General features: G+C 34.1%; 1 protein-coding gene across 1 annotated transcript in view; it reads left to right on the top strand.

Annotated features, from left to right (window-relative positions):
* The window catches only part of KPNA4 (karyopherin subunit alpha 4), a gene marked incomplete at both ends in the record, with an annotated part of 52,658 nt that extends 27,293 nt beyond the window's left edge, over positions 1-25,365 (top strand). Inside the window, 12 exons of the mRNA XM_084231545.1 lie at positions 2,158-2,253; positions 3,163-3,248; positions 4,771-4,857; positions 7,025-7,194; positions 7,298-7,342; positions 10,172-10,303; positions 13,969-14,097; positions 15,457-15,561; positions 18,627-18,698; positions 21,127-21,289; positions 23,610-23,704; positions 25,267-25,365. Coding sequence (XP_084087671.1) covers positions 2,158-2,253; positions 3,163-3,248; positions 4,771-4,857; positions 7,025-7,194; positions 7,298-7,342; positions 10,172-10,303; positions 13,969-14,097; positions 15,457-15,561; positions 18,627-18,698; positions 21,127-21,289; positions 23,610-23,704; positions 25,267-25,365 — 1,279 coding nt within the window. The remainder of the gene's footprint in view (positions 1-2,157; positions 2,254-3,162; positions 3,249-4,770; positions 4,858-7,024; positions 7,195-7,297; positions 7,343-10,171; positions 10,304-13,968; positions 14,098-15,456; positions 15,562-18,626; positions 18,699-21,126; positions 21,290-23,609; positions 23,705-25,266) is intronic.
* Between the last annotated feature and the right edge of the window lie 1,225 nt (positions 25,366-26,590).

The raw sequence follows: 26,590 nt of genomic DNA, 5'->3' as shown, positions 1-26,590 counted from the left end.
TCACACACTGAGCAAATAGTAAATCAAGTTACAAGTTTTCTACAGCCATGTACAGGCCAGTAGACATTAAGAATTAGAACTACAAAGATTGCCAGTCTCTTTCCAAATAGGAATACTAAGTTATTTTGCATACTTCTGTTACAAAATCTAAACACTCATATTTTAAAGGATGAAGCAGAAAAACTTATACTAAGACTTTGTGTTAATAGTTGGGAAAGACATGACTGTATCATAGTACAACATAGTGGGTTGCTTTGTTTATGAATAAAAGAATAATGCCCTGTGATGTGGTTATCAGTAGGGAAGACACTAAAGCAAGAAATTTATCCTGTTATAGAATTCCAAAGTGAAAAAGATTTCACACACCCATCCAATCTCTCATTTAATGCATGAATCTCTTTTTATGTGTTGAACTTTTCCTAACTTGTGTATATTTAATTTAAATAACTTAGAATGATTAAGAAGTGATAAATTATGTTCATCATTGTCAGATTTGAATATTTGATAGTTTTGGAGCAGCTCTTATCACATGAGTTCTGCAAGATAATTAAACTCCTAAGGCAGGAGTTTTCCATATATAGTCTGTGGATCCATAGATGATCCGGAGACAACTTGGGGGAAGGAAGGTTTTATACAATATCAAACCTGTTTTCACAATACTAAATCGAAACCCATGCCTTTTTGTTGCTGTTAACATTTGTATTCCAAAAGCAGTTGTGGGTAAAGTTGCTGACACCTTAGCATAAATTAAGACAGTAAAACCAAACTGATTTTGTAATTTTATATTTTGTAAATATTTATGTACTATTATGTACTTTGGGGGGTAATTTTCTCAATGAAGTGGTAAATTTTATCTTTTATTAAGACTCAATTCTGGATTATTTCCTACTTTACTAAGAATCTTGCCATGTGTAGAAAATGCTGTGGAAAAGCATGTGGTATAATTCTTACTCTTGCTTCAAACCTAATTCAAGAAGGCAAAATTACAAAAATGGTGATAGTCATTTATATAAGATATTTAGTTGTTTTTATTTAGCTGTTGCAAAGTTATATTGTGTAAATATTCTTGAAATTTAAAGAGAGATTTATAAAAAACACAGACTTTGACTAGAGTTTAAGTAAACTAAAAAGAGAGGGCATTCAGCACTGTGGATGGGAGAGGGTTAGGAAAAAAGAGGGCATTCTAAATGGGAATAGGGTATAAAGACTTAAAAATGAGATTGAAATGGTTGAACAGACAACTGACATGCTTGTTCTTCAGTTCGAGAGAATTAGTTAAGATGAAGACAACTTTTGGAGTGGTTCAGAACTTGGTCAGGTAGTTTACATTGATGGGGAGTAATTAAGCAGCCATTATATGGTTTATGTTGGGGGGTGATTTGATTAAGCTCTTTAAACATTGCCTTTAACGCAAGGGATTCAAATGGGTAAAGATTTGTGTTAGTCCTCATTGAGGACCTATCAGCCTATCTATAGCCAGCGTACCACATATGTAAATTGTTTTACCATCTTAAATTGTTTTACCATCTTAAAATCCATGAAAGCAAGATTGTGTCTGTCACGTTCATCTCAACATCTACTATTTTCCTACATGCTGTGCTTGTACCATTTCACATTAGTTGTTGAGATGGGAATGTTAACTGAGCTTTTATGACCTTTGATTTGATGTGAAGAAAAGGATGAAAAATTAGATACTGGTATCAGCAACCTACTTGCTTTTTTTCCCTTGACTTTGTTGTTACCTAGGATATTTTGGGATATTTTGGTGACATCTTAATTCCTTTCTTAGCAAGGTAAAAGCCATGTTGAAGGAGTCTGCTCACTTTTTTCTCTGACCTCAAATTAAGTCCAAAGGTAACACATACAAAACATTTAGTTGTCTTTCTGTAAGTCATATTTGGAGCTTCATTGAAGGAATAATATTACTGTACTAGTAAAGTGGTTCATACCTACCTTTTTTCTAATTATTAATAATTAAGTTTATAAATAAATATTTTCATAATAAAGAAAAGATAGCATTATATAAAATTTAAAAGTAACTTTTAGAGTCCTGGTGCCAAATGCTCAGATTTATAGTAATCTGCGTATCAAATAAAAATTTGAATTTAATGATACGTCATTTTCACGAGGGTTATATAATACATATCTCTCTTCTAGGAAGCTTTTGTCCAGTGATCGAAATCCACCAATTGATGACTTAATAAAATCTGGAATATTGCCTATTTTAGTTCATTGTCTTGAAAGAGATGACAAGTAAGTACATCTAAAAAAAATATTTTGGGATGTATCATTTGCAGAAGTCAAGATTTTTCTGGTAGTTTGGTCTTTAAAGAAAAAAGAAATGGCCTACAAAATGGAGTTGAGAAGCCAAAGTGAAAAACAATGCAAGATGTGTTTATATCAAAAGGTAAAGGCGAGTGAGGAATTGAGAGTGATGTATTTCACTTTGAAAATTGCTGAAAGTACTTTGCCACATAGGTAACTGAAAAGGATATTTGGGTAGTAGTGTCCAGATGTCTTAATAAAGAAGTTGTTTTTTTTTTTTTTAAGATTTATTTATTTATTTATACAAGCACTGGGTACAGTCAGAAGCGCGGGAAAGTGAGAGAATTCACCAGAGCCAGAGCAGGGAACAGAACAGGTAGACTGATGAAATACACTGCTGAGGGGAGCAGCAGGCGCAGCAGGAGAGGTCTGCATGCCATGTAGGACCCTCGCCAGTGACCGGGAATCGAACTGGTGCTGCAGAGGCCGCGGGCAGCTTTGCAGCCCAGCGCTCAATCGCTGCACCACCAGGGGAGGCCCCTTAATAAAGAATTCTTGCTAAAAATAAAAATACCTTTTCAGTGGTTCACAGGTACTATGGTAGTGGGAGAATTATGGGGATTACTAAAGGGAGAAATTAAATATTGTATAAAAATGAACAATGTAAAAAACTTAAAAATAACTTAATAAAAATATATAATATAAATACCTAGGCGAGGTCATGTTTTTAATACCAAAGAAATATTTTAAATAGTCATTGGAAGTTTTCAGACAGGTTAGAGCCATACGTTTTGAAACAAAGTAATTACTTTTAAAATGTTAGAGGAGAGGACTGGTTGGTAGATATTTGGGCTAGTGTAAAAATCCCTACTGTTTAAAATTATTTGTTTTTTGTAGTCCTTCTTTACAGTTTGAAGCTGCGTGGGCTTTGACAAACATTGCATCTGGAACCTCTGAACAAACGCAAGCAGTAGTTCAGTCCAGTAAGTTGGTTATTTACAGACAAAAATTGTGGTTTTTTTTTTTTTTTAAGGTAGTAAGAAAAGTGATTTTCCCAAATTAAAAAAAAAAAAACTACCACCTGTATTATAAAGTAATAGCTATCTACTAACATATAGGGTAGATGACATGGACCAACTTAAGTTTGTTGCTTTAATCATTTTGTTCTGTTAACTGACATTTTCTGTTTCCAGCGATTCTTTGATTCCTTTTTAAATCTGAGATTTCTTAAATATAGTAGCAGATTATATTATTGCTACACTTTATAGTCCATCATAGAAATAAAGGTGTTCCCCCCCCCCATTGCTGTCCTGCCTCACATGATTTCCATCATCGTTTTAGCAAATTCTTTTATAAGGTAGTCCTATTGAAATTATTGCTTGATTGACATTTTTGTTATTGTTATTATAATAGGATTGTTTTTCTTTTACCTTCTAAGAACTATCAGTGGGAAATTATTACTGTAAATAATAACCTTAGTATATTATTTTCATGAATATTATTTAATTCTTCTATGAAACAAATTAGTGATTTTAAAGAGAGTACTTCATAAAATCCTCTTCAAGTGTGTAAGCAGTTTAGTTGTCTAAGCTTGTTAATTTAGCACTAATTTCTACATGAATTTGAAAGGAAACCAAAAAAAGAAATGAAAAGTTACCTTTATAAGTATTTTATTATATAGATACTTAAGTTGTAATGTTAGTTATCTTAAGTCTTAATATAACTGGTTTAATGCTGGGCTCAGGTAGTTTTGTTTTTGGTTTTTTTGGTTTTGTATACTTATGACTGTTAGTAAATTTTATGATCTCAAGACAATGTCTTAATCCTTCAGCTTTTTCCTTTCTGTTTCATGTGCTCATTAAAGATTAGAAAGATATCTAGAATTATTTTAACCCTGCTAGTCTGTCATAATTAATCAAACATAATAAATGAATTAGTTTTTATTATAAGTGGGCATGATTAATGTACAGGTATTTAAACAAAATTTTTCAGAGTAATATCAGAAAGAAGAAAGGAAATAAAATTGTTTGCTCAGTGCAGTGTTGTTCTGTTGGATATAGACCTTTCTCTGTGTTTCCTATTCTTGTTGTTAGGCAACAGAATCACTTTCTGGTTCAGAAGATCTCGTATGCCACAGGGTCACTGACCTATGTAAAGACCCATGTGATTTATTTTTTTTTTCATTTCTGTATTCAAAAATTAAACTATTTTTTTTCAACCTCGAAGTTAACAACCTATAAGGAATTAGTCTTCAAATTGGAATTAAGTCCAGATTTGATTGTGAATAAAGTTTTACCAATTTAACTTGACATTTATCTGTTTGATAAAATTATCACTTTGATGGTGACTAAGTCTCCTGGGCAAAAATTTTCCATTACTGTTATTCTACTGAAAATCACCCAGTGACAACATTTTGATTTCTTTAGAGGTTTAGTGTCTTTAGCCTTATCTAAATTGAGTTGTAAAATTGGCATAGAACACTAAAATTTACATTTTCATCCTCAGATGCTGTGCCACTCTTTCTGAGACTTCTCCATTCACCCCATCAAAATGTCTGTGAGCAAGCAGTATGGGCATTGGGAAATATCATAGGTTTGTATAAAACCAGTGCAAGAATTGTAGATATCGTATACTTTGTAATAAAAATGACTACTGGTAGTTGGAAAGGAACAGTTGGCCTTTTTCAGTAATATTTTTTTTAAATAACTTACAGAAATTCTGTTTAAGAATAAAATCATAGTAATAGAATGTTCATTTTTTTAATATTGCCAACTCAATTATTTGAAAAATTATAAAATATGTAGAAGATTAAGATCTTTTGTTTCCTATTATATTGGGGTCTGTTTTATTCCTCAAGTCTCTTCAGTGTTACAGAAAGTAATAAGAAAAAGGAGGCAGCAAAAACTTAACAGTTTTTCTCCACAATGGCATTTCTGGCAAAAGCCTCAATTAAAACATTTTATATCTCAGGAATTTTAGTACATTATCACATAATGTTACAGTTATGAAGTCATGATCATATGGGAGGTTAGTTATAATGTGTAGACAATTTCATTAAGTGTTGTACATCATTACATAACTTTTTACTTATAAATAATTTAAGAATAAAGACAATTCTAATATTTCAAGGCTTTGTTTTTTTAAACTAGAGCCTGACTTTAGCCAAACTCAAAAATTCAAAAAACTCTCCTCCAGTAGAAAAATGGAAAAAATCTGGGGCCTGCACTTTATTGTCTCCCTTGATATTGAAATGTATGTTTTGCCACAGATTCTTTTTCTTGCATGTACATAATCAGTATTACTTTATTATGCGTTTTTTTTTTTAAGATTTATTAATTTATGCATACAAGACCTGGGATGTAGGCCAGAGGTGTGGGGTGGGTGGGCAGGGGAGTGAGAGAATTCACCGGAGACAGTAGGGATCAGAACAGGCAGATTGAGGGCCTCCCCGGTGGCGCAGCGGTTGAGCGCTGGGTTGCCAAGCTGCCTGCGGCCTCTGCGGCGCCGGTTCGATCCCCGGCTGCTCCCCGGCCACCGGAGGAGGATCCCACATGGTGCGCAGACCTCTCCTGCCACCCGCTGCTCCCCTCAGCAGTGTACTTCAGTCCCTCTGCCTGCTCTGCTCCCCACTCTGGCTCTGGTGAATTCTCTCACCCTCCCGCGCTTCTGACTGTACCCAGCGCATGTATAAACAAAAACAAACAAATATAATAAATAAATAAAAACATGCCTCTATTAAAAAAAAAAAGTTTAAAAAAAAAAAAGAACAGGCAGATTGAAATACAGTGCTGAGGGGAGCATCGGGCGAGACAGGAAAGGTCTGCTGCACCATGTGGGTTAGCTCCCTGGCAGTGGGGATTGAACTCATGCTGCAGTGGCTGCAGATAGGTTCGTGGTGCTGAGACTTAACCCCTTGCACCATCAGGGAGGCCCTAAACCTTCTTTTTATTACCCTTTTGGAGACTGATATGGAAGGCAAGGGATGGCTAGTGTCCCACAATATTGACTTTTCAAAAGGAAGTGTTACCAGCATCTTGACTTTAAATTCAACGACAATGCAGAATTAGAATACATTAATGATTAAAAAAGAGCAAGTACTTTATCTTTGAATACTGTAGTACAAGGAAAAGTGTTTTCACCATAGAATAAAGTATTTAATGTTTGTACTAGAAATTGCAGTTACACTCTAGATACAGAAATTGATAGTTTTCTAGGAAAGATTCTTAAACTTCAGCATATTATCGGAATCTTACGAAAACAGGGAATCCTGTACCTACAGAGTTTCTGTTTTAGTAGATCTAGGCTAGCGCCCAAAAATCACTGGGAACCATTGTTGTAGGTGACCACCACTTCTTGTTTTTGAATGTAGTTTCCTAAGTGTATAGAGTAATTTATAGTTGATACTCTTGATCCTCTGATATTGGATTATCAGAATAAAGTCTACAAAACAGTTGTTTGCTTACAAAGTATTTTAAAGAACTCTTAGGCTTCCAGAGTTTAGATAGCATAAAAACATTTCATAAATGAATAGCTTATAAAGTGCACATTATCCACACCTGAATGTTGAATAATGTGCCCCAAAAAATCATCTTTGTACCCTTATATGTTCCTTCTCTTTGCTTAGAGACCTAAAATGGTGAAACTGTTATATAAAATTAAATTGTTTAAAATACAGGAACAGAATATTGAACCCAGTACTTTGTTTTCTGCATTGCTTATTATTAGCATGTTTGACTGAATAAATTAATCCTTCTTACAGGTGATGGGCCACAGTGTAGAGATTATGTTATAAGTCTCGGAGTCGTGAAACCTTTACTTTCTTTCATAAGTCCATCTATTCCTATTACTTTCTTACGAAATGTCACTTGGGTAATGGTCAACTTATGTCGTCACAAAGACCCACCACCCCCAATGGAAACCATCCAGGAGGTAAACAAGTATTTTGTACTTTTTTAAAAAATTATAAAGTAGATACCATATATGCATGTTTTTATCTGTATATGTTTTCAAATCTTTATATTTCTCTTTTCAGATTCTTCCAGCTCTTTGTGTTTTAATTCATCACACAGATGTAAATGTGAGTAAATGTTACTGGTACATCATTTATTTTTATATATGTGTGTATGTCTGGGGCTGTACCTGTGACATAGGGGAAGAAAAATGTTAAACTGAACTTCATGTTACTTTAACAAACTTATCATTTTTAAAAGCTGTAATATATTGTTTGATATTTTTATATTTTCTGTTTTACCTGTATCACAAAATATCAAATCAGTGAAGAAATGAAGCCTGTTATTTTGGCCTGGAATAATGTACATGCATAATGTGCATGCATATACATAAGTGTTGTAAAAACTCAACATTAGCAGTTTTTCAAGTTGCCTCTTAGTGATCTTTCTCACTAAGATTATGTATTAGAAGCTCATTTGACAAATGGGCCAAAGAGAGCATAGATACCTAGTGGTGGTATTGTTTTTTGAAAGTTAAAAAGAGAAATATTTGTTGCTTTATGGGTTTGTATTAGTTTATATATATTAAACTGTGAACATCAGTTGCTCTTGAATTACATTTTCATTTCTCTGTCATTTTTATGACTTAGTATAAAGATAACTCCTAATTATCCAAATGGTGAGAAATAAAAGCAGTGCAGACTAGATTTTCAGCGTAATAAATACATCTTGCTCATTCTGCTATCACAGATGGCAAAGGAAAAAGCAACTCCAGAAGTATCACGGAGGTGGAAAACTGCTGTTTCTAAAAGCCATACTGACCTCTCCACTGTGTTAGAAAAGCTAGGACTATAATAGGTAAAGGAAATCACGTGGATAAAATGCATAGTAACAGTCAAGAATTCGTGTGGGTGCTTAAAAACAGTTTGGTATGATAACCAGTGTTTGATAAACTGTTTCATTCCTATATAGTTTCAAGGGCAATGCCTTTTTGCCAGGATCTCTCTAAAGCAAATAGAACAAATTAAAGTTAGGATTTTGTTATATCAAGCAGTGACATGATGTACACAATTCATTAGGTGAACATATTTGCTCTAAAGATACATTTTTAAGCTCCAGAATATCTAGGATTAAAAAAAATCATGTAAGCAGTTTTTGGTTTGGGCTCCTTACAACCAAACTTTTTGATCTAATTATAAAAACTATAAAAAAAATTTCAAATTATAAAAAAAATTTCCAAGAAATACTAATCTGAAAGTTTACACCTGTAGGAACACCAGATACCACGGTTGATCTTATTCAAGGATATGATACTCTTCATTTCATGTATTCATCCCAGTCCTGTTAAGATTGACTCCACTTTTCTTTCTTTTGAATTTCTCAAACCAGTTTGCATTTGTTCTTTTTTAGTAGCATGTTTACTAAGTAATGTTTTATACTGAAGACAAAATCTCCTTAGGTTAACACTTAGCAAGTTCTTAAGTCAGACCATCAAAAATAAATTAAAAATAAAACTGTTTCCACACACCATTAGTAAACCAGTGAAACAACACTTTGGTTATAATTAGTAAATGTATGGAATATAAAATTTGTCTGGTATATACAAGTATATATAAGCGCTAGTCAGACTTTAAATTATGAATTTGATGTGATTGTTGATGACACATGTAGTATTGGACCTTTTTAAAAGTGAATCTGGGTTTTACATAAAGCCATGCCCACGTATTTTGCCTATGTCCACAAATTTGACATATGCTGGTACTCCAGAAAAGTTACATTTGTAAGTTGAAATTTAATTGTTTTCTTTCATTTGATGTGTTTTTACATTAAAAATACTCACCAGGCAGTCTTAAATTTCTGAAAGAAACAATGAATGTTCTGTTTTCTCCCTTTAGAAACTTCCTAGGTATTTTAAAGACAGCAATAGTTTAGACTTTTTAAAGTTTCAAACTTCTCTGGCTTATATTTTACCAAAGTTCATATTCTAGAAAAATCCTGGAAGTAAAACTCCAGACATAATTACTGTTCCTTTGTCTTACCAATAATTGTTATTTATGCAGTAACTTAACAGTTGTTTGTCATATTTCTATTTGGCTATATCTTCTAGTTAGGACTTAATATACAAAAAAAGATCAAACACAATGACCGGCTATGTTTAAAAATACAGTCATTTGAAACAGATTATTTTTTGGTATAAATTAATTACAAAGGTCTCTTTTTCTCTCTTTTTGGCAAATTGTTTAGGCAACTAGTGTGAAGTATGTATTTTTTTATCTCACTAGAACATGTTTTCTGATTCTAGATCTCAGGGGTTGACATATGGTTGCTTTTTAAGTCTTGATTTGTAGCTGTGGGAGAGTGCCAATATTTGCAAAGTTGCCTCCAGTTTTATAAGGCAAAGCAAACTGGTTGGAAAAGATGGAACAGTTATAATCCTACCAATGGACTATTGGCTTTAGACATACCTACATGGAACAGATGATATTAGGAAACAATTCAAATATATCCATTTAGCCCAGGTGTTTTGAGCCAACTGTGTATGTTGGATACATACAGCCTTTCCACCTATTATATGTACATTTACCACAATGTCCTTGAACCTATTACTCTTCAGTCTGAGCACATGAGAAAGAGAATTTCTGTTTCTCCTATTTCATGTATTACGTAGTATATTTGTACCTTAGTTAATTAAGATGGACTACTAATCTTATGATTGGGGTCATAATTAACCTAACTATCCTAAAAGATGTATCTAAAAGATGCATGTACTTGATACAGACATTGACAGATGATGGTTTTTAGTAGTGAAGTTCAGTAGTGAAGTTCAAAATTCCAGTGCATTGAAGTGAGAGAAGAAAAGAAGAAAGAAGGTAGAGTAATCATAGGTTAGTCCATATGGTGAAGAATTAATTAAAATGAGAAAATATTAAAAGACTATTTGAAATTTTATTCACTAGATATTGGTAGACACAGTCTGGGCCCTCTCTTACCTTACTGATGCTGGCAATGAACAGATACAGATGGTAATAGACTCTGGAATAGTCCCTCATTTGGTTCCTCTGCTCAGCCACCAGGAAGTTAAAGTTCAGGTGAGTTTGTTGTTGATAAAAACCTAAGTTTTTTTACCACTAATTATTTTAAGCATGACACTTGAAAATGCGCAACTCAATACCCTTAGTTTAAGGGTATTTTTACCCAATAACCCTAACAGTATGTCTGTGATGAAAAGAATGGCGTGTCATAGCGTCATTCTAAATGTGGAGAAAATGAGGTAAGATTACTACAGTTAAGCAAGAACTACCTTCACTTCCCCAGAAAACCAGGTCAGCTCCTTGTAAACTATTTCTAAAATAGACCAGAGCAATTCATACAGCAACTTAATGGCATCTGAAGTAAGTATTGATGCTTATGCTTTTCCTATTTTGCTTGTTTTTCTTCTTCCATTCTTTAATTCCTCCCACCCCACCCCTCAGCTGTTTGTTTTTACTCTTCTCCACTGCACCTGGCAAGTTTAGGTAATGCTTAGCTTCACTAGCATTAGGAACACAAGGCTTTTTTTTTTTTTTTTTTTTTTAAATGAAATACGTAGCTTAGGGGCTTCCTAAATTGTTTCTTTTTCAATTATTTAAAATCTTTTGTAAATTCTTTTCTTATTTTAAATTCTTCCACATAAATATTTTCCCCAAAGAATATGCATCTCTAGAACCAAAAAAGAGAAGGTGAGATATTTACACAGATACAGGTTGTAACTGTCATACTATGGTGATAAAGGGAAATGGAGCAAGCTCTTCCTACCTTCTGAAGTAAATAATATGCTTTAATCTTAAAATAATTTAGTCTTATAAAATACAACAATAGCATAATAGCAACTATTAATGTAATTATTTTTCAACCCTGAATGGACTTCAGAATCCACTGTGGTGGATAAGGAGAAAACAGTTTTTTAATTTCCTTTGCTCAGCCATTAGAAAGTCTGTTTCAGTAAATCTGGGATATTTTCTAGGAACCTGGGCTTTAAAAAGCTCTTCAGGTGATAACCTATGTACAGTCTGAATGGAAACAGTTGGCTTAAAATTTTAACCACTTTGAGGAAAGAGTGAACACTAGCTAAATTCAGAAAGAAGTGATTAATAAAATAGCTGTCAATTAAGGGTATGTGTGTCTAATTTAAAATATTCTTACTAGATATTTATCATTGTTTCATTTCTTAAATGTGGGGCTTATGGAGGTCTCCCTGGAGGCTCAAGGGGTTAAGATGCAGCACTATGAAGCTGTCCGCAGCCACTGTAGCACAAGTTCAATCCCCGGCCAGGGAAGTGACCCACATGGCACAGCAGACCTCTCCTGTCTCACCTGCTGCTCCTCTCAGCAGTGTATTTCAGTCTGTCTGCCTGTTCTGATTCCCACTCTTTCTGGTGAATCCTCTCACCTACCGCATCTCTGGCCTCCACCCCAGCTCTTGTATGCATACGTAAATAAATCTTTTTTTTTTTTTAAAAGTGGTGCTTATGTCTTGTAGGTTTTTTGTTTCTTTGTTTTCAGAATGCATCTTCAGTTTTAATATTGGACTTCACTGAGTCCAATATTAGACTTTTATTTCTTTAGCCAGTTCTAAAGGAAAGTTAATTTTCTGTATTTCTTCCAATAACTCATATTTTTAAAATCTTTTTCAACTTTCACACCATAATTTGGCCATATAGGTTCCCCCTAAACCCTCTTTACGCCCCACAAATTATTTGACACAAATCTCGGATACCATATAATTTCATCCAGTTTGCATCTCTAAACAATAAAGACTGTTTTTTTTTTTTAACATAACCATAATACCATTAGAATACTTAAAAAAAAATTAATGGTTAAAGACCAGTTAATATCCCAATTTTACTGATAGCTTTATATTTTCTTCACAGTTTGACTAAATCAGTACTTAAACAAGGTGGACACATTGTATTTGGTAGCTATGTCTTTAGGTTTCTGTTATTCTACAACTTCTTTTTCCCTTTAAATTTATTTGTTAAAGGAGTTAGGTCACTACAGAAACATTTTTGAAAGAAATTAAGACCTCCCCTGTGGCGCAGTGGTTGAGCGCTAGGTTGCGAAGCTTCCCGCAGCCTCTGCAGCACCTGTTTGATCCCCGGCCACCGGGTGAGGGTCCTACATGGCGCGCAGACCTCTCCTGCTGCCCGCTGCTACCCTCAGCAGTGTACTTCGTCAGTCTGGCTGCTCTGCTCTCCGCTCTGACTCTGGTGAATTCTCTCACCCTCCTGCACTTCTGACTGTACCCAGTGCTTGTGTAAATAAATAAATCTTTTTTAAAAAAAAAAAAGGAAATTAAGACCTAAATAAATGGAAAGACACTCTGCCGGTCAGGAGAGAGTATTTGCAAATCATGTATCCAAAAAAGGGGTTCCTATCCAAAATACACAAATAACTCTTAAAAATTCAACAATAAAAAGATAACTAATTCAAAATATAGGAATACTCAAGTACAGTTATTCAGAGGAAACAAACACACAAAATGGTGAACTTAATTAAGGTATTAAGGAAATGCTATTCAAACGGCAATTGAAATACCACTTACCACCCACCAGAATGACAGTAATCAAAAAGTCAGTAATAACAAGTGTTGACAAGAATGTAGAGAAATAATTTTCATACACTTTTGGTGGGTATATAAAATGGTGTCATCTCCTTGAAAAGCTTGACAGTGCCTCAAAACGTTATACATAGAATGATCATGTGACCCAGCAATTCCACTCCAAAGTATGTACCCAATAGAACTGAAAATAAATTCACACACAGATTTGTACACAGATGTCCATGGCAATAACATTTATAATAGCTGAGAAGTGGAAACAGTCGAAATAATCTCTCAGCTAATGAATGGTTGGATAAAATGTGGTATATCTGTATAGTAGAATGTTATTTCGCCACGAAAAGGAATGAAATGTTAATTCCAGGTGCAACATGGTTGGACCTTGAAATCATTATGTTGAGTGAAAGAAGCCAGACACAAAAGCCATCTACTGTTTGATCCAATTATATGAAACCAATTATATGAAATGTGCAGAGTAGGAAAATAGAGATGAGCATAGTGTTTGCCAGGGGCCTGGGAGTTAGGATTATGCAAAGGGGTACAGATAATTCTTTTTTGGGTTCATGAAAATGTTCTTCAATTATATGTTAGTAATATAATTATATGCTAGTGATATGATTCATACCCTTTGAAAGGGTGAATTTTATGGTAAGTAAATTATCTCAAAAAATTTTAGAGGTGTGAACCTGACCCTAAAATATATACAGTGCTATAAACCAATGTTACCTTAATAATCATAATTTAAAAACAAACAAACAAAAATCCTGAGTGGTTTAGTAAAAGGAAAAACTTACCAAGAGTTATTTTTTAACTTGGTGGTGAAATATGTTAAATAGGCTTCTGATTTTCTTCCTAAAGACATTTTTTTCCTTAAATTAATGAAACGCTAAATCTGAAATTTAAAGTACTGTCTTTTCCACTAACTGTTAATGTAAAATTAACCTTTTTCACTTGGGTATCTTCAGTAATATAAGGCTCCCTCTGAACTGAGGTTGTATTGTCCTTTCACTCCTTTGTCCTTAAATCAGTATCTGACACATCTTGCTCAAAGGATAGGTTGGCATGAATGAGTGAACCTTATAACTCCTTAACACACCTTTGTGGTAATAAGGAATATTTCACATAGAACAACATCTCATTAAATTTTTTTTGTTGCAGACTGCGGCACTTCGAGCTGTGGGCAACATTGTTACTGGAACTGATGAGCAAACACAAGTAGTTTTGAATTGTGATGCTCTTTCACACTTCCCAGCACTTCTGACACATCCCAAAGAGAAAATTAATAAAGTAAGTATTTTAAAATACTGTTTAATAACTAGCATATGAAAATATGCTATTTAAATTTATCAGCAGTTTTTTAATTTGTAAAATTTAGGGACTCAGAAGTGTCTGTGAATGATTATTAATATAAACTCTCATTTAGATATCAAGAAAAAGTGAAATATTCTATAACATGAACTGGTGAATATTTTCCATATATAAAACAAGCCAGCTGTATGAAATGTGAATTTGGCTCTCTTGGAAATGATGAAATAGAGATAATTGGGTGCTGAATGTTGTATGATTGGAAATTTTTAATATGTAAGTTAAGTTTAATATTTTAAAGGGTGTGTGTGTGTGCGCTTGTGTGTGTGCATGTTCGTGAAGGCTATGGAAAGGGGGCACTGACTGGTGATGCTGATATTGGAGTGCATCTGAGGCTGTTGTAGAAACACATAAGTTGTCAATACAACATTGCCGATGATTATACCTTAAGAACAGCTCACCTAAGTAGCCTAGCACCCTAAAATCTCTAACAGGTTCATAATAAATGGTCCTGTGATCTGATCCAAAAGAGCCTATTACACACTAACTAGTATTAGTTGTTAGTGGAGTATAACTTGTTTACCAGTTTTTTAGTAGAGGAAATGTTCTCCTTTAGTAAATTGGTACATGTAATAAATTTCTTAGTTTGATAAGTCATAATAATATCCTACTTAGAATGGTAGGTATTTCATCTTGCTTCATATAAACTGTGTTTTATTTTCTACAAAACTTGTAAAACACCTGGGACTACCTTTGTCTTGGTAGAAGTAGTGTGGTTGTGTTGTAAAGGGGTAGCATGAAAAGATCGTTAAAGTAGACCAATAAAGGAATCAAATAACTGGTTTCACTTTAGCTCTTGAGAGAAAGGATGCAGTGAATGACAAGTACAAATAAGCGAACTACATGCAACCCAGTATTTCATGTTTCATGACTCCATTGTCATGGATAATTAAGATTGATCTGCTTTGGCTAGGACTCTTGATGAGAAAAGAGAGTAAAGCACTATTCTGTGAGGGAGGTGCTAAATATCACTTACAATAGTTTTAGGATTTGTATTTCAGTTCATTGATCCCTTGTTTGTTCAGCCAAGCTTCTTTGGAGCTTATGTTTGAGAAAACTGCTTTCCACAATTCTTTGGAAAGGTTATTAGTTCATTATGATTTGGATTAGGGCCAAAGAAAATGTGGAAAGGGAATGAAGGAGTTAAGAGTTCTAAAGCTTTTATTTTGGAGCTCATTCCACAATAAAGCCATTTGGATATTGTAGTAAATGTGTGTTCTTAGTTCAGATGCAGATTTTATTTTTAAAAATGAGAAATGTTGAAGAGACTTTGTTCTACAGGAAGCAGTGTGGTTCCTCTCCAACATCACAGCAGGAAATCAGCAGCAGGTTCAGGCAGTAATTGACGCCAATCTTGTACCAATGATAATACACCTTTTGGATAAGGTAAGATGATTATCTTGTGTATCTCTAAGTAAGAGGAAGGGGATTTAAACGCAACAGATGATGTGAATATATATTTTTCTGTTTGTTTAGGTAGGGCTTATAAAGAAACATGAATACTATAATAAAGTATTGTTAATATTAAATCTTCTCAGTAGATTTTATATGTAAGTAGCATTTCATTTTGGAAACCACTGACCCTTCTGTGTCACTCTTTTTCCAAAATTACTATTATCATGGGATTTATTAAAAATTAATATTAATACTACTAATTCAAAATGCTATATATTGTTCTATACACTTCACATATGTTACCTCATTTACTACTCTAATTTTTATGAGATTAAGAATTCTTCCCATGTGGCAGATGAAGAAACTAAGGTATTGGCAAATTGCCCAACACCAAACAGCAAGTTTTATGTATTCTATCTGATTGAAAGCTGTGTCAACTCTAATGCTGTGTCAAACATTACACTAATGTTTGAGGGAAAAGATAATTTAAAATTTCACAATCCAACGTAAGGGTATTTCTGAACATGGATTTGTAATTAAAGAGAAGCTATTGTGTCTTTTCCTCCATGTTTCCTATAAACTAATAGATCCGCTTTTTAGGCAAGAATACTTAAGGCACTGCTGTACTTGCTAATCATGCACAATAGGAGACACTGTCACTACATCTAGTAATACTAAGATTGATGAATGAGCCTATTCCAACTAAATAGGCAGTGTCCATCAGTCTTTCACCTAATGGTTTTTAGGCAGTCATTGATTCATGGCTTAGATCCCTCATATTTCTAGGAACTGCAAAATGGCAACTTTCTGATTTTGTGTTTCATTCTTAATGTATTACTCTTGATTCTTCTAATAAAGAGTTTTTTCTTGGCTATTGGTTTACTGTGAAATATATTTCCTAGAGAAAAGGCAAGATAGTCTTGATTTTTATTTTTAAAATAAAATGGTTCCCTAGCTACCTCAAAAGGAGACCAAGGGCAGTTTTTATTGTCATAGGAAAATTACAGATTTTTATTTATATTTTATAAATTTTAGTTCTTTATGGTGGTTAATTCTTTCTGACTCACATTGTCACTTACTAGTGGGAACTACTTAAAGTTGGTGTCTAATCTTTCTTACATCAATGTAGTTAACTTTGAGCGCTTCCTACCTTTTGGATATTACATGAGTCCCTGGCTTTCCTTGAATTTTCTGACCTAGAGCTAGAATTACTTTTTCCTCAGGGAACCCTGCCTCCTTTTTTGTAGTGGGTGTTCTTTAAGTCATGGTTCAGGTTTTAAAGATGATCATTGCTATAAGGCCATCTTTGTTTCCAGGCCTGAATGAACAAAATAGGTGAGAATGTATTTTATTTTAGAAAGTAAAAAATATATTGTAATCTCATGAACGTGAGCATTCCTAAGAAACATCAAAAAGGAAACTATCAGGGCCTCCCCGGTGGTGCAGCGGTTGAGCGCTGGGTTGCGAAACAGCCCGCCGCCTCTGCAGCACCGGTTCGATCCCCGGCTGCTCCACGGCCACCAGAGGAGGGTCCCGCATGGCATGGAGACCTCTCCTGCCACCCGCTGCTCCCCTCAGCATTGTACTTCAGTCCTTCTGCCTGCTCTGCTCCCCACTCTGGCTCTGGTGAATTCTCTCACCCTCCCGTGCTTCTGACTATACCCAGTGCTTGTATAAGTAAATAAATAAATAAATAAATCTTTTTTAAAAAAAAAGGAAGCTCTCAGTCATTACTGGGTATTTAGGATAACTGTTTTTATTGTGTCTTTGATATTTTCATCCTTTTTTCTCTTGTGCTAAAAATGTTTAAACATGGACTAAATTATGTGCTTTATGTGTTGAGATATTATAATTTAAAATTATCAAAATGATAAGACCACATTGCCACTCACTTTTTAATTTGGGGGAGTTACTTTAGTTTTTTATTTTAATTCTGGTTTAGGTTATATAAAACATTTATATGGTTTCCAAGTGAAAAATACATACATTGTTTTCAAGCTAAATACACCAAGTCTACTTCCATTTTCATCCATTCCTCCCTATTCTCTCTCTTCCTTTATGGGAAGCTATCATTTTATTAGTTTTGGGTTTATACTTTCATTGCTTCTTCTTTAAATATAAGCAACTGCCTGTTTTCACTCATTTTTACACAGAGGGTGGCCTGCTATATATTCTTGCACTGCCTTTTAAAAAGTTTTATATATTTCTTTTTTCATGGAGATCACTCCCATATAATAACACTATGTAAAAAGCATCCTTATTCCTTTCGTTTATCCTTTTGTAGCATCACAGTACTCCACTATATGGATGTACTGTAATATAGTCAATTAATTTGTTATTTTGTGATCTTAAGATGTTTCCAGTATTTTACTTAAAAGACTATGGATGTTTTCCATGCCTTTATTAGGTTACATTTATGATTACTAGCTCTAATAATAGTCATATGTGTAAATTTTTACTATCTAATGCTCACCCCCTCTATAAGAATTGTGCCATTTTGCCTTCTTATCAGCTTCACCATCAAATATTTGTATTTTATCAATCTGATAAATAACAACAGCTATCCTGTTGCACTTTGAATTTTTATTCCTCTTATTTTGCCGTCTTAATATTTAACAGTTGCTTATTTATTTTTAGATTAACTGTATTACATCATTTATTCCCCTGTTGAGAATCTTGGTTGCTTTTACTTTTTGATTGTTAAGTACTGCTGTGAGTTGAGAAATTATGCAGAAAGATACATAATATTACTTTATTTTCTTGGTAAATTTTCAAAGGTGAGATTACTAAATGATAAGGCTTTTTATCAGTTGTATTTGAAAGGCAGTGTGTAAGAATGATATCTTTATAACAGTCTCACTGATGGTGAACATTATCATCTTTTAAACTTTGCTGTGTGTTTAAGGGATACTTTATTTTAACTTCACATATGTAAAAATTATGTATGTATGTAGAAGAGCTAGAAGGTAGCCTGGGAAAATAAGAGTTGAAAATTTTCAAAACATTTTTCCAGTTTACATTTGATTGCAATTTTTGACTTTGCTCTACTTTCACAGGGGGATTTTGGCACTCAGAAAGAAGCTGCTTGGGCCATAAGTAACTTAACAATTAGTGGAAGGAAAGATCAAGTAAGTTTAGCTCTTACTTATTTCTGAAAACTGGTAAAATAAGTTGGATTTATATTTCAGTAAATCATCATTTAAAGTAATAGCAGGCGGGTGTCCCTAGTGGCGCAGGGGCTAAAGACACTACTGTGAAGCTCTCGCCAGCCACTGCAGCACGAGTTCGATTCCCCTGCCAGCCAGGGATCAACTCTCATGGTGTGGCAAACCTTTCCTGCCTCTCCGCTGCTCCCCTCAGCAGTGTATTTCAGTAGATCTGCCTGTTCCCCATTCTGTCTCTGGTGAGTCCTCTCACACCACTGGCCTGTACCCCAGTTCTTATATGCATCAATAAATAAATCTTCAAAAAAATAAAATAATAGCAAAAGTGGTGTTTTGTGACTTAACTACAGAAAAAGAAAGCAAACAAACGATAAGAACAAAAATTTACCAGCTGCAAACCAAACAAGGAACTAAAACTCAACCAGAAGGGTTGAGACGGGGAACCAAAGTGAAAAATTTGATGTGTCCAGGGTATAAAATTCAAAGTGACTCTCACTCTCAAAGTTGTATGGGTGACATAGCTTAACATTGTACCAACTACAAAAAGAAAGTAAGTTTTAAGATTCCCAGATATGTTTCACAGATAGGTGGAAAGGGTAAATTTGGAGCTGATAAACTACTAATTGTCACAAATAAACTAGGGTTTGGTGTGAGCTAAGGAATCCAGTTAAATATGGGTACAGAGCAGAATATAAAAATAATGCATGGAAATAGCAGCCTAACTAACAAAATATATAAATGATTGAAAAATACTTTGAAAATATACTGGAACAAATAGAATAGTGAATTGAGAAGCTGGCAGGTGTTATATAAAAGTACAAAATGTTTACAGCAAAGAGCCATTGGATGCCCTCACATTGAGTAATTATAGTTTAAAAAAATATATGCAGACTCTTCACTGATTTCATAATTTCTTAATGGAAAAAAATTTTTATTTTCTTACAGTATTGTTTAACTTTGTATAATAGATGATTTCTATGCTTGTGTGTAGTCCCCGTGAACCATCACCACAGTCCCTTGGTGTGGTTTTTGACCCATCTACCTGCTGTCTGCCTCAGATCTATAGTTTTCCTGCAAGTTTTGTATCTCTTTTTTTTTTTAACCCTTTGTTCAGATTCCCTGTATTCCTCCTATAAGTGAGAACATCCACTCTTTTCTTTTTTCCTTCTGATTTATTTCACTGAGTTCCATCCATCTGCAAATGGCATGAGTTTGTCTTTTTCAATTGCTGAATAGTATTTTATTGTATATATGTACCACATCATCTTGATTCAGTTATCTGCTTTTGGGCATTTAGATTGTTCCCGTATCTTAGTGCTTAGTTCCCACATCTCAAGTAGTGCTGCAATAAACATAGGCATGCAAGTTTCCTTTTGAATTAATGTTTTTTGTATCCTTTGGGTAGATTCCTAGGAGTGGAGTCTCTGGGTCATGTGGTAGCTGCAGTTTTAGTAATTTGAGGAACCCCACACAGCTTGCCATAGTGGTGGGACAAGTTTGCATTCCCATCAGCAAAGTAAGAGGGTTCCCTTTTTGGAGGAAAGATCTTTGAAGAAACTACTCCTTTTGGCAAAGAATATTTTATATAAAGTTGAGTAATTCATTTCATTTTTTTCCCCCCAAGTTCTAAAAAAAGTATACTTACTACATTAAAAAGAACAGGTTAAACCTTAATTTTTTTTTTAATGAAGATTTATTTATTTATTTATTTATTTATTGGGCCTCCCCTGGTGGCGCAGTGGTTGAGCGCTGGGCTGCGAAGCTGCCCACAGCCTCTGCTGCACCGGTTCGATCCCCGGCCACCAGCTAGGGTCCATATGGCACGCAGACCTCTCCTGTTGCGCCCGCTGCTCCCCTCAGCAGTGTATTTCGTCAGTCTACCTGTTCTGTTCCCTGCTCTGGCTCTGGTGAATCCTCTCACCCTCCCACACTTCTGACTGTACCCAGTGCTTGTATAAATAAATAAATCTTTTTTAAAAAATTTATCTTTTATTTATCCATACAAGAACTGGGGTGGAGGCCAGAGGTGCAAGAGTGAAATGATTCACCAGAGATAGAGTGGGGAGCAGAACAGGTAGATCTACTGAAACACACTACTGAGGGAACCAGAGGGCGAGACAGGAGAGGTCTGCTGTATCATGTGGGTCTGCTCCCTGGTCTGGGATTGAACTCATGCCGAAATGGCTGGTGATAGCTTGATAGCGCTAAGACTTGAACCCCTGTGCCACCAAGGAGGCCCTAAACTAATACAGTCTTAACTTTAAACATGTGAGAGATAAAATCATATTTTCATACTCAGAATTTCAAAATCATAATTTTCTCAGTGAGAGAAATATAGTACATAAATAAAGTTCACTAATGTTTATTTTATCATCATGTTTTTGTTCTTCAGGTGGCTTACCTAATCCAACAAAATGTTATCCCACCTTTTTGCAATTTGCTGACAGTAAAAGATGCACAAGTTGTGCAGGTAGTACTTGATGGACTAAGTAATATATTAAAAATGGCTGAAGACGAGGCAGAAACCATAGCCAATCTTATAGAAGAATGTGGAGGTAAGTTTATTGTAAACTGTTATTCCAAATTTTAATGTTCTTTTTGTAACTATTTTTATTTTCTGACTAATATAGCACTTCTGTATTTTTCTGTCTTAGATAATCAAGTAACAGAATAAAGTAAATTCTATGTTCTATATGTACAGTCCTGCTCAGCTACTTGCATATTCTTAGGTAACTGACTTGCTGCCATATATTGAACAGGCACTGTGCTAAGGTACTGGAAAGACAGTGGTAAACACCACACAGTCCTTGCTCTCAAGGCATGTAGTCTAGTCATGGAGATAAATATGAACTGATTTAATGTGCTAATTACCCTAATAGAAATGTACAACAAAATGAAATACCTAATCCATCCTGGAAGAAGCAGGAAGTGACACCTGAGCTGGATTTTGAGAGATGAATAAGGATTAATAAAGTAAAAAGGGATGAAAGGTGTTCCAGGCAGAGATAACACCATGAGCAAAGTCTGAGGTGAGAAATAGCATTCAGCAAATTATAAGTAGTTCAGTGTTGCTGAATCTCAAAGTATGGGGTAGAAACTGCCCATATGTGAGACTGGAGACATAGCCAATAAGCAGTCTTACAAACTTTTTGGCATAGCAGATATTTATACTTTGGGGCAGTGGTTCCCAAATCTGGTTGAATACCAAAGCCCAGAGACACCTGGAGTGTCTCTACATCTTAGCTTTCAACTCAGAATTAACATGAAGCAGAACATGGAAGTCTCAAATTGGGGTATCAACCTGGATGAGCTTAACATTAAAAGTAAAGGTATTTCTGATAGAAATTAAGAATTAAATGAAAGGAGGGTTATAACTATAGGAATAGGGGAATCTACATTTGCAATATAGTGGAGGGTTCAGCAGCTTGAAAATTACTGAGAAATAGTATTTTTTAAAGTTACTTAAGTAACGATGAAAATAACGCAGAACTACTAAGTTAGTAATAAGAAATGGGAAATAACGTTAGGGAACTAATTAATTAGGACATGAATACCAGAAAAATTAAAAACAGGCATAGTTAAAATTTTTTCACTATCTTTTTTCTTATGTAAACATTTTAATTATTAAAAATTACTTTTATATATTGAAGTTAAAATACAGATGTTGCATATTACCCACCTCAGTGAAGGTGAGGCTCCAGAATCTGTATTTTATAAGTTTCCCAATAGATTATGCTGTAGGGTATGACAAGCCATTGGAAGATTTTTGCCTAAGGATGGATGTGTTTTAATGGAATGTGGATATAAGTGGGACTAGATTGTGCAGACAGAAGACAGGAAATCAATTAGGAAAGTGTATAAAAGTCCAGCCATGGTAAATGAAGTCAGGGAATTTGGTAAGATTCAAGAAATGGATGAACTTTGAGGTTCTGAGATTTGATTGTGGAGTGTTAAGGGAAAGGCTCTTCCTTACTCTGACATTTCAAGTTGAGTATCACCAAGTAGAATATAGTAGAATGCTCAGTTTGATGAGGGAAAGGCAATAACAAATTGCTTTAGACATTTTGAGTTTTAGGTGCCTGCGAAATGTCCTGGCAGAATTATTGTTCAGGCATTTATAAAACTATAGATTTGCAAATCCTCAGCCCTGTGTGTAGTAGCTAACTTTTTAAATGAAAAGACCCCAGAAGGAAGGCGTGTAGAGTAAGAAACAAGTCCCAAAACAACTTTCTCCACTTTAGGAATAGGTAAAGGAAAAACACTCTTGAATGGGAAATTTCACTGTACTTTAGAGATTTAAAATGAACTATCCCCATAAAACAAGACAAGACTCACTTTGTGTATCAACAAGTTCGTGTGTTCTTTTTTAGTGTTTCTACTTTCATAATTTCATTAATGTTCACAGGGTAAATTGTGTTTATCCCCTGAAATTCTGTCGTTGATCTTGATCTTTTTCCATTCATATTAAATAATTCTTAATAATTAAGATTAATTCTTAATCTTAATTTTTTTTTTAATGTATGCTCACTAGAAAATCTTTAGACACTGGAAATAGAAAAAAAAATCTTTCACTTTTAACAAACAAAAGCAATTTTACATGTTACTACTCCTTATAAACATTGGTTATATGGTATTCTACTTAATAGATAACCTCATTGCTTACCTAAAAAATTACATGCAATTAAATAGGTGGTTAACTTTTTGAAATACATCTTTGAGCATAAAATCTTTTTTTATAATGCACCTTTAGAATAGATTCTCAAAACTATAGATTTGCAATCTAAAAATTGGGTTATGTGATACCAAGTTTATTGTAATTTTTTTGTCACTACTTCTAAATATTATCATTGTTTTGCTTCTTAAAATTTCTTGCAGGACTGGAGAAAATTGAACAACTTCAAAATCATGAAAATGAAGACATCTACAAATTGGCCTATGAGATCATTGATCAGTTCTTCTCTTCAGATGATGTATTTAATAATTTTATAGTTTCCTTAGTTTTATGTGTAAACATAAAAGTCTGCATGAAATAATAGTAAGCTAGGAAGAACATCCATGTATATGTTTTTTTTAAAATAGAATTAAAATAGGTATATGACAATAATGTTACTGTTGCAGGAACAAAAATAATATTTTAGGTCCTGTAGGGCATTAAAAACTAGTAATTTCTTTATCTGTGATGATCAAAGAAAATCAGGATTTATTTTATTTATTTTTTTTTTACGCTGACAAGTCAGGCTTTATTTTCACTTGCTATCTCTGTAGTTCTCATATTTTTATAATAGCCTAATATGTTTATAGACAAAGTAATCATACTTGTATATCCTTAGTAAGTCCCGTATGGCAGTAATTACTTAATCAATGATTGAATGTATTGTCACTGTTGTTTTTGATTAGTAACCAAAAGCAAACATGAAGATAGATAAAATAAAAACAAGTCATCAAGAAAGATAAATTACTATATACTATATAGTACATAAAAGTATCTTCAGTTTGTCAATATGTGATGGTTGAAATTAAAGTACTAATTTACTCTTAGTATTGCCTCTTTGGAAAAGTAAATCTAAAATTCAAGTAATCATTCCTTAGAAAATTACAATGATCAGGTATAGTCACAAGTGGATTTCTTGAATGATTTTCTAAGCTTAAAAGATTAAGTCTTACCACCACAGACTTTTCAACACTATCAAAGAAGACTGGAATGTTATTAAACAGTTTTGTTAAGCAAGTATGTAATCTGACAAAGATAAAATTAGAAAATTATAGATGTTTTACTTACAGATGATCACACTAAAGTTCTATTTTGAATATAAATGCCAGTTTTAAATAAATCAAAAATAAAACCCAGAAAAAGCATACTCTTTCAAAGTTAGCTTTAAGCACATGAGATTTTTGGGTATCCTAACTTGCATTAGGAGTATACACAGGACTTAGGATTTCTAATACCAGTACCTTAACATGCAGCTCGGTTTTCACTATCTTAACATTGTGCAAATTATCATTCAGATGATGTGGTGTATTCCTCAGAATGACACTGTAGGTTTGTAATTTTGTGGTGTTTCCAAAAATACTTTTAAATATAAAGTGCATATAACATTTTATTTTATTATGTTGCTATTTTAAGCCCAAATGTGACTTCTAATTGTTATTTAAAAAAATAACCAAAGTTACATTTAGCCTGTAAAAGTGCTGGCAGAATTTTTTTAAATGACATAACTATGTATATTTGCCAAGGTATAAGGCAAATTATAGTGAGTGTACTCTCAGTTTGAGATGTAGGACCATCTCCAGTTTGTTAGTTATGTTTGATTCTTTTAGAAAAGATCCATTTTGCATATTCTCTTAAGTTTTCTCCCATTCTGGTGACCCTTAAGAAAAAAGCCTTGCAGCTCCTTAAAGGGATAGTAAGATAATGTTGGTATTTGTCATCTGTCATTTGTCACATGCTTTTTTCAAGAAAAATGGGAATATTACTGTAGTGCTGTTTATGCACTTGAAAATTAATCATCGCTTTGTTTCTTTTTTCCCTTAGATTGATGAAGATCCTAGCCTTGTTCCAGAGGCAATACAAGGTGGAACATTTGGTTTCAATTCATCTGCCAATGTACCAACAGAAGGGTTCCAGTTTTAGAAAGATGTTGTGGAAGTTAGGTACAATGCAGCACTGAGATACATATATATATATACATATATATAAAAAGGTTTGATCCATCAAGCTTGGCTCATGGGATCTGCTGCTGCATTAAATCGGGAAAGAAAATGTGAAGATTTCATTTGGAATCCAGAAAATGCCCAAATGAGGTCAAGATGGCGAGTGGGTGCGAGTGAGAATGAGTGGCAATATGTAACGAAAACTTTACATGAATGCTTATTTAGGTTGTTCAAAGGAAAAAGGGCTACAGGTCACAGATCTTCAGTGCCTGAGAAGGAACATTGACTTACTCTATACCAATTGAGGGGGAAATGCAGTACTGTCATCTTCAAGCCTTGTAAGCATAAAAGAGAATAGGATGCCCATATATAAGTCAAAGGAAAGTGAGCCCAGGCCTTGCTACGAAGCAGTGTGTGAATGGACGATGCTGAATGAATGTCTGGCTCAGTGATGGAGAGCCAGGTACATCTTCCAAATCTAGGGCTCTTCACCCATGAAGTAGACTCCTAGCCCTGGAGTGACTGTGTACGAGAGTGTGGTTGTGGTGCTGTATGTGAACGCATGCAAGCTTGATTTGCCTTCAGGGGGCTGATAACAAACTTAGTAAATCATTAAAATGAGATCATAAGTGTTAATGTACACTGGACATGAAAACAAAGACCGGTTTAGCAGCAGACATTGGTTTACTCTGCAGCCTGTGTTTTCTATTTCCCCTCTTCCCTTTTGCCACCCCTTTCCTTTTTTCTTTTCTTTTTTTTTCTTTTTTTTTCTTTTTTTCTTTTTTTAGTTTTTATTTACCTAGTATGGCTTTTTAGTTGCTTCTCAAGTCAGAAAACTTTTCAGGAAGGTTTCCCTGTGCATTTGCACCAGATGAATGTTTGATGCTATGAAAAGCTTTCCATATCATCAAAACTAATTTGTGTAGATTTTTGCATGAAAAAAATCATAAATTTCCCTCAAAATAGACTGTGTTGCAGTAACACAAGTTGCCATAATAGTATAAAACAGTAAAATGTGCTTTAAAAAGCCATCCTTTTCATTTTCAGAGATAACATAAAGACCTTTGCATGAGGTAAATCTACAGCATAGTTCATTTTTAGATTTTGTTGAGTCCTGTAAAGAAGAAGAAGAAAAAAGTTTCAGTTGTGGTAGAATACCGTGCTGTGTTTAAATGTTACTTGTTTTCAAACTTTGTTTTCTATGA

This window comes from Talpa europaea (assembly GCF_964194135.1).
Source record: "Talpa europaea genome assembly, chromosome: 4".
Taxonomy (NCBI): domain Eukaryota; kingdom Metazoa; phylum Chordata; class Mammalia; order Eulipotyphla; family Talpidae; genus Talpa; species Talpa europaea.
The sequence above is the reverse complement of the archived record's forward strand: the minus strand, read 5'-3'. Positions and strand labels throughout refer to the sequence as shown.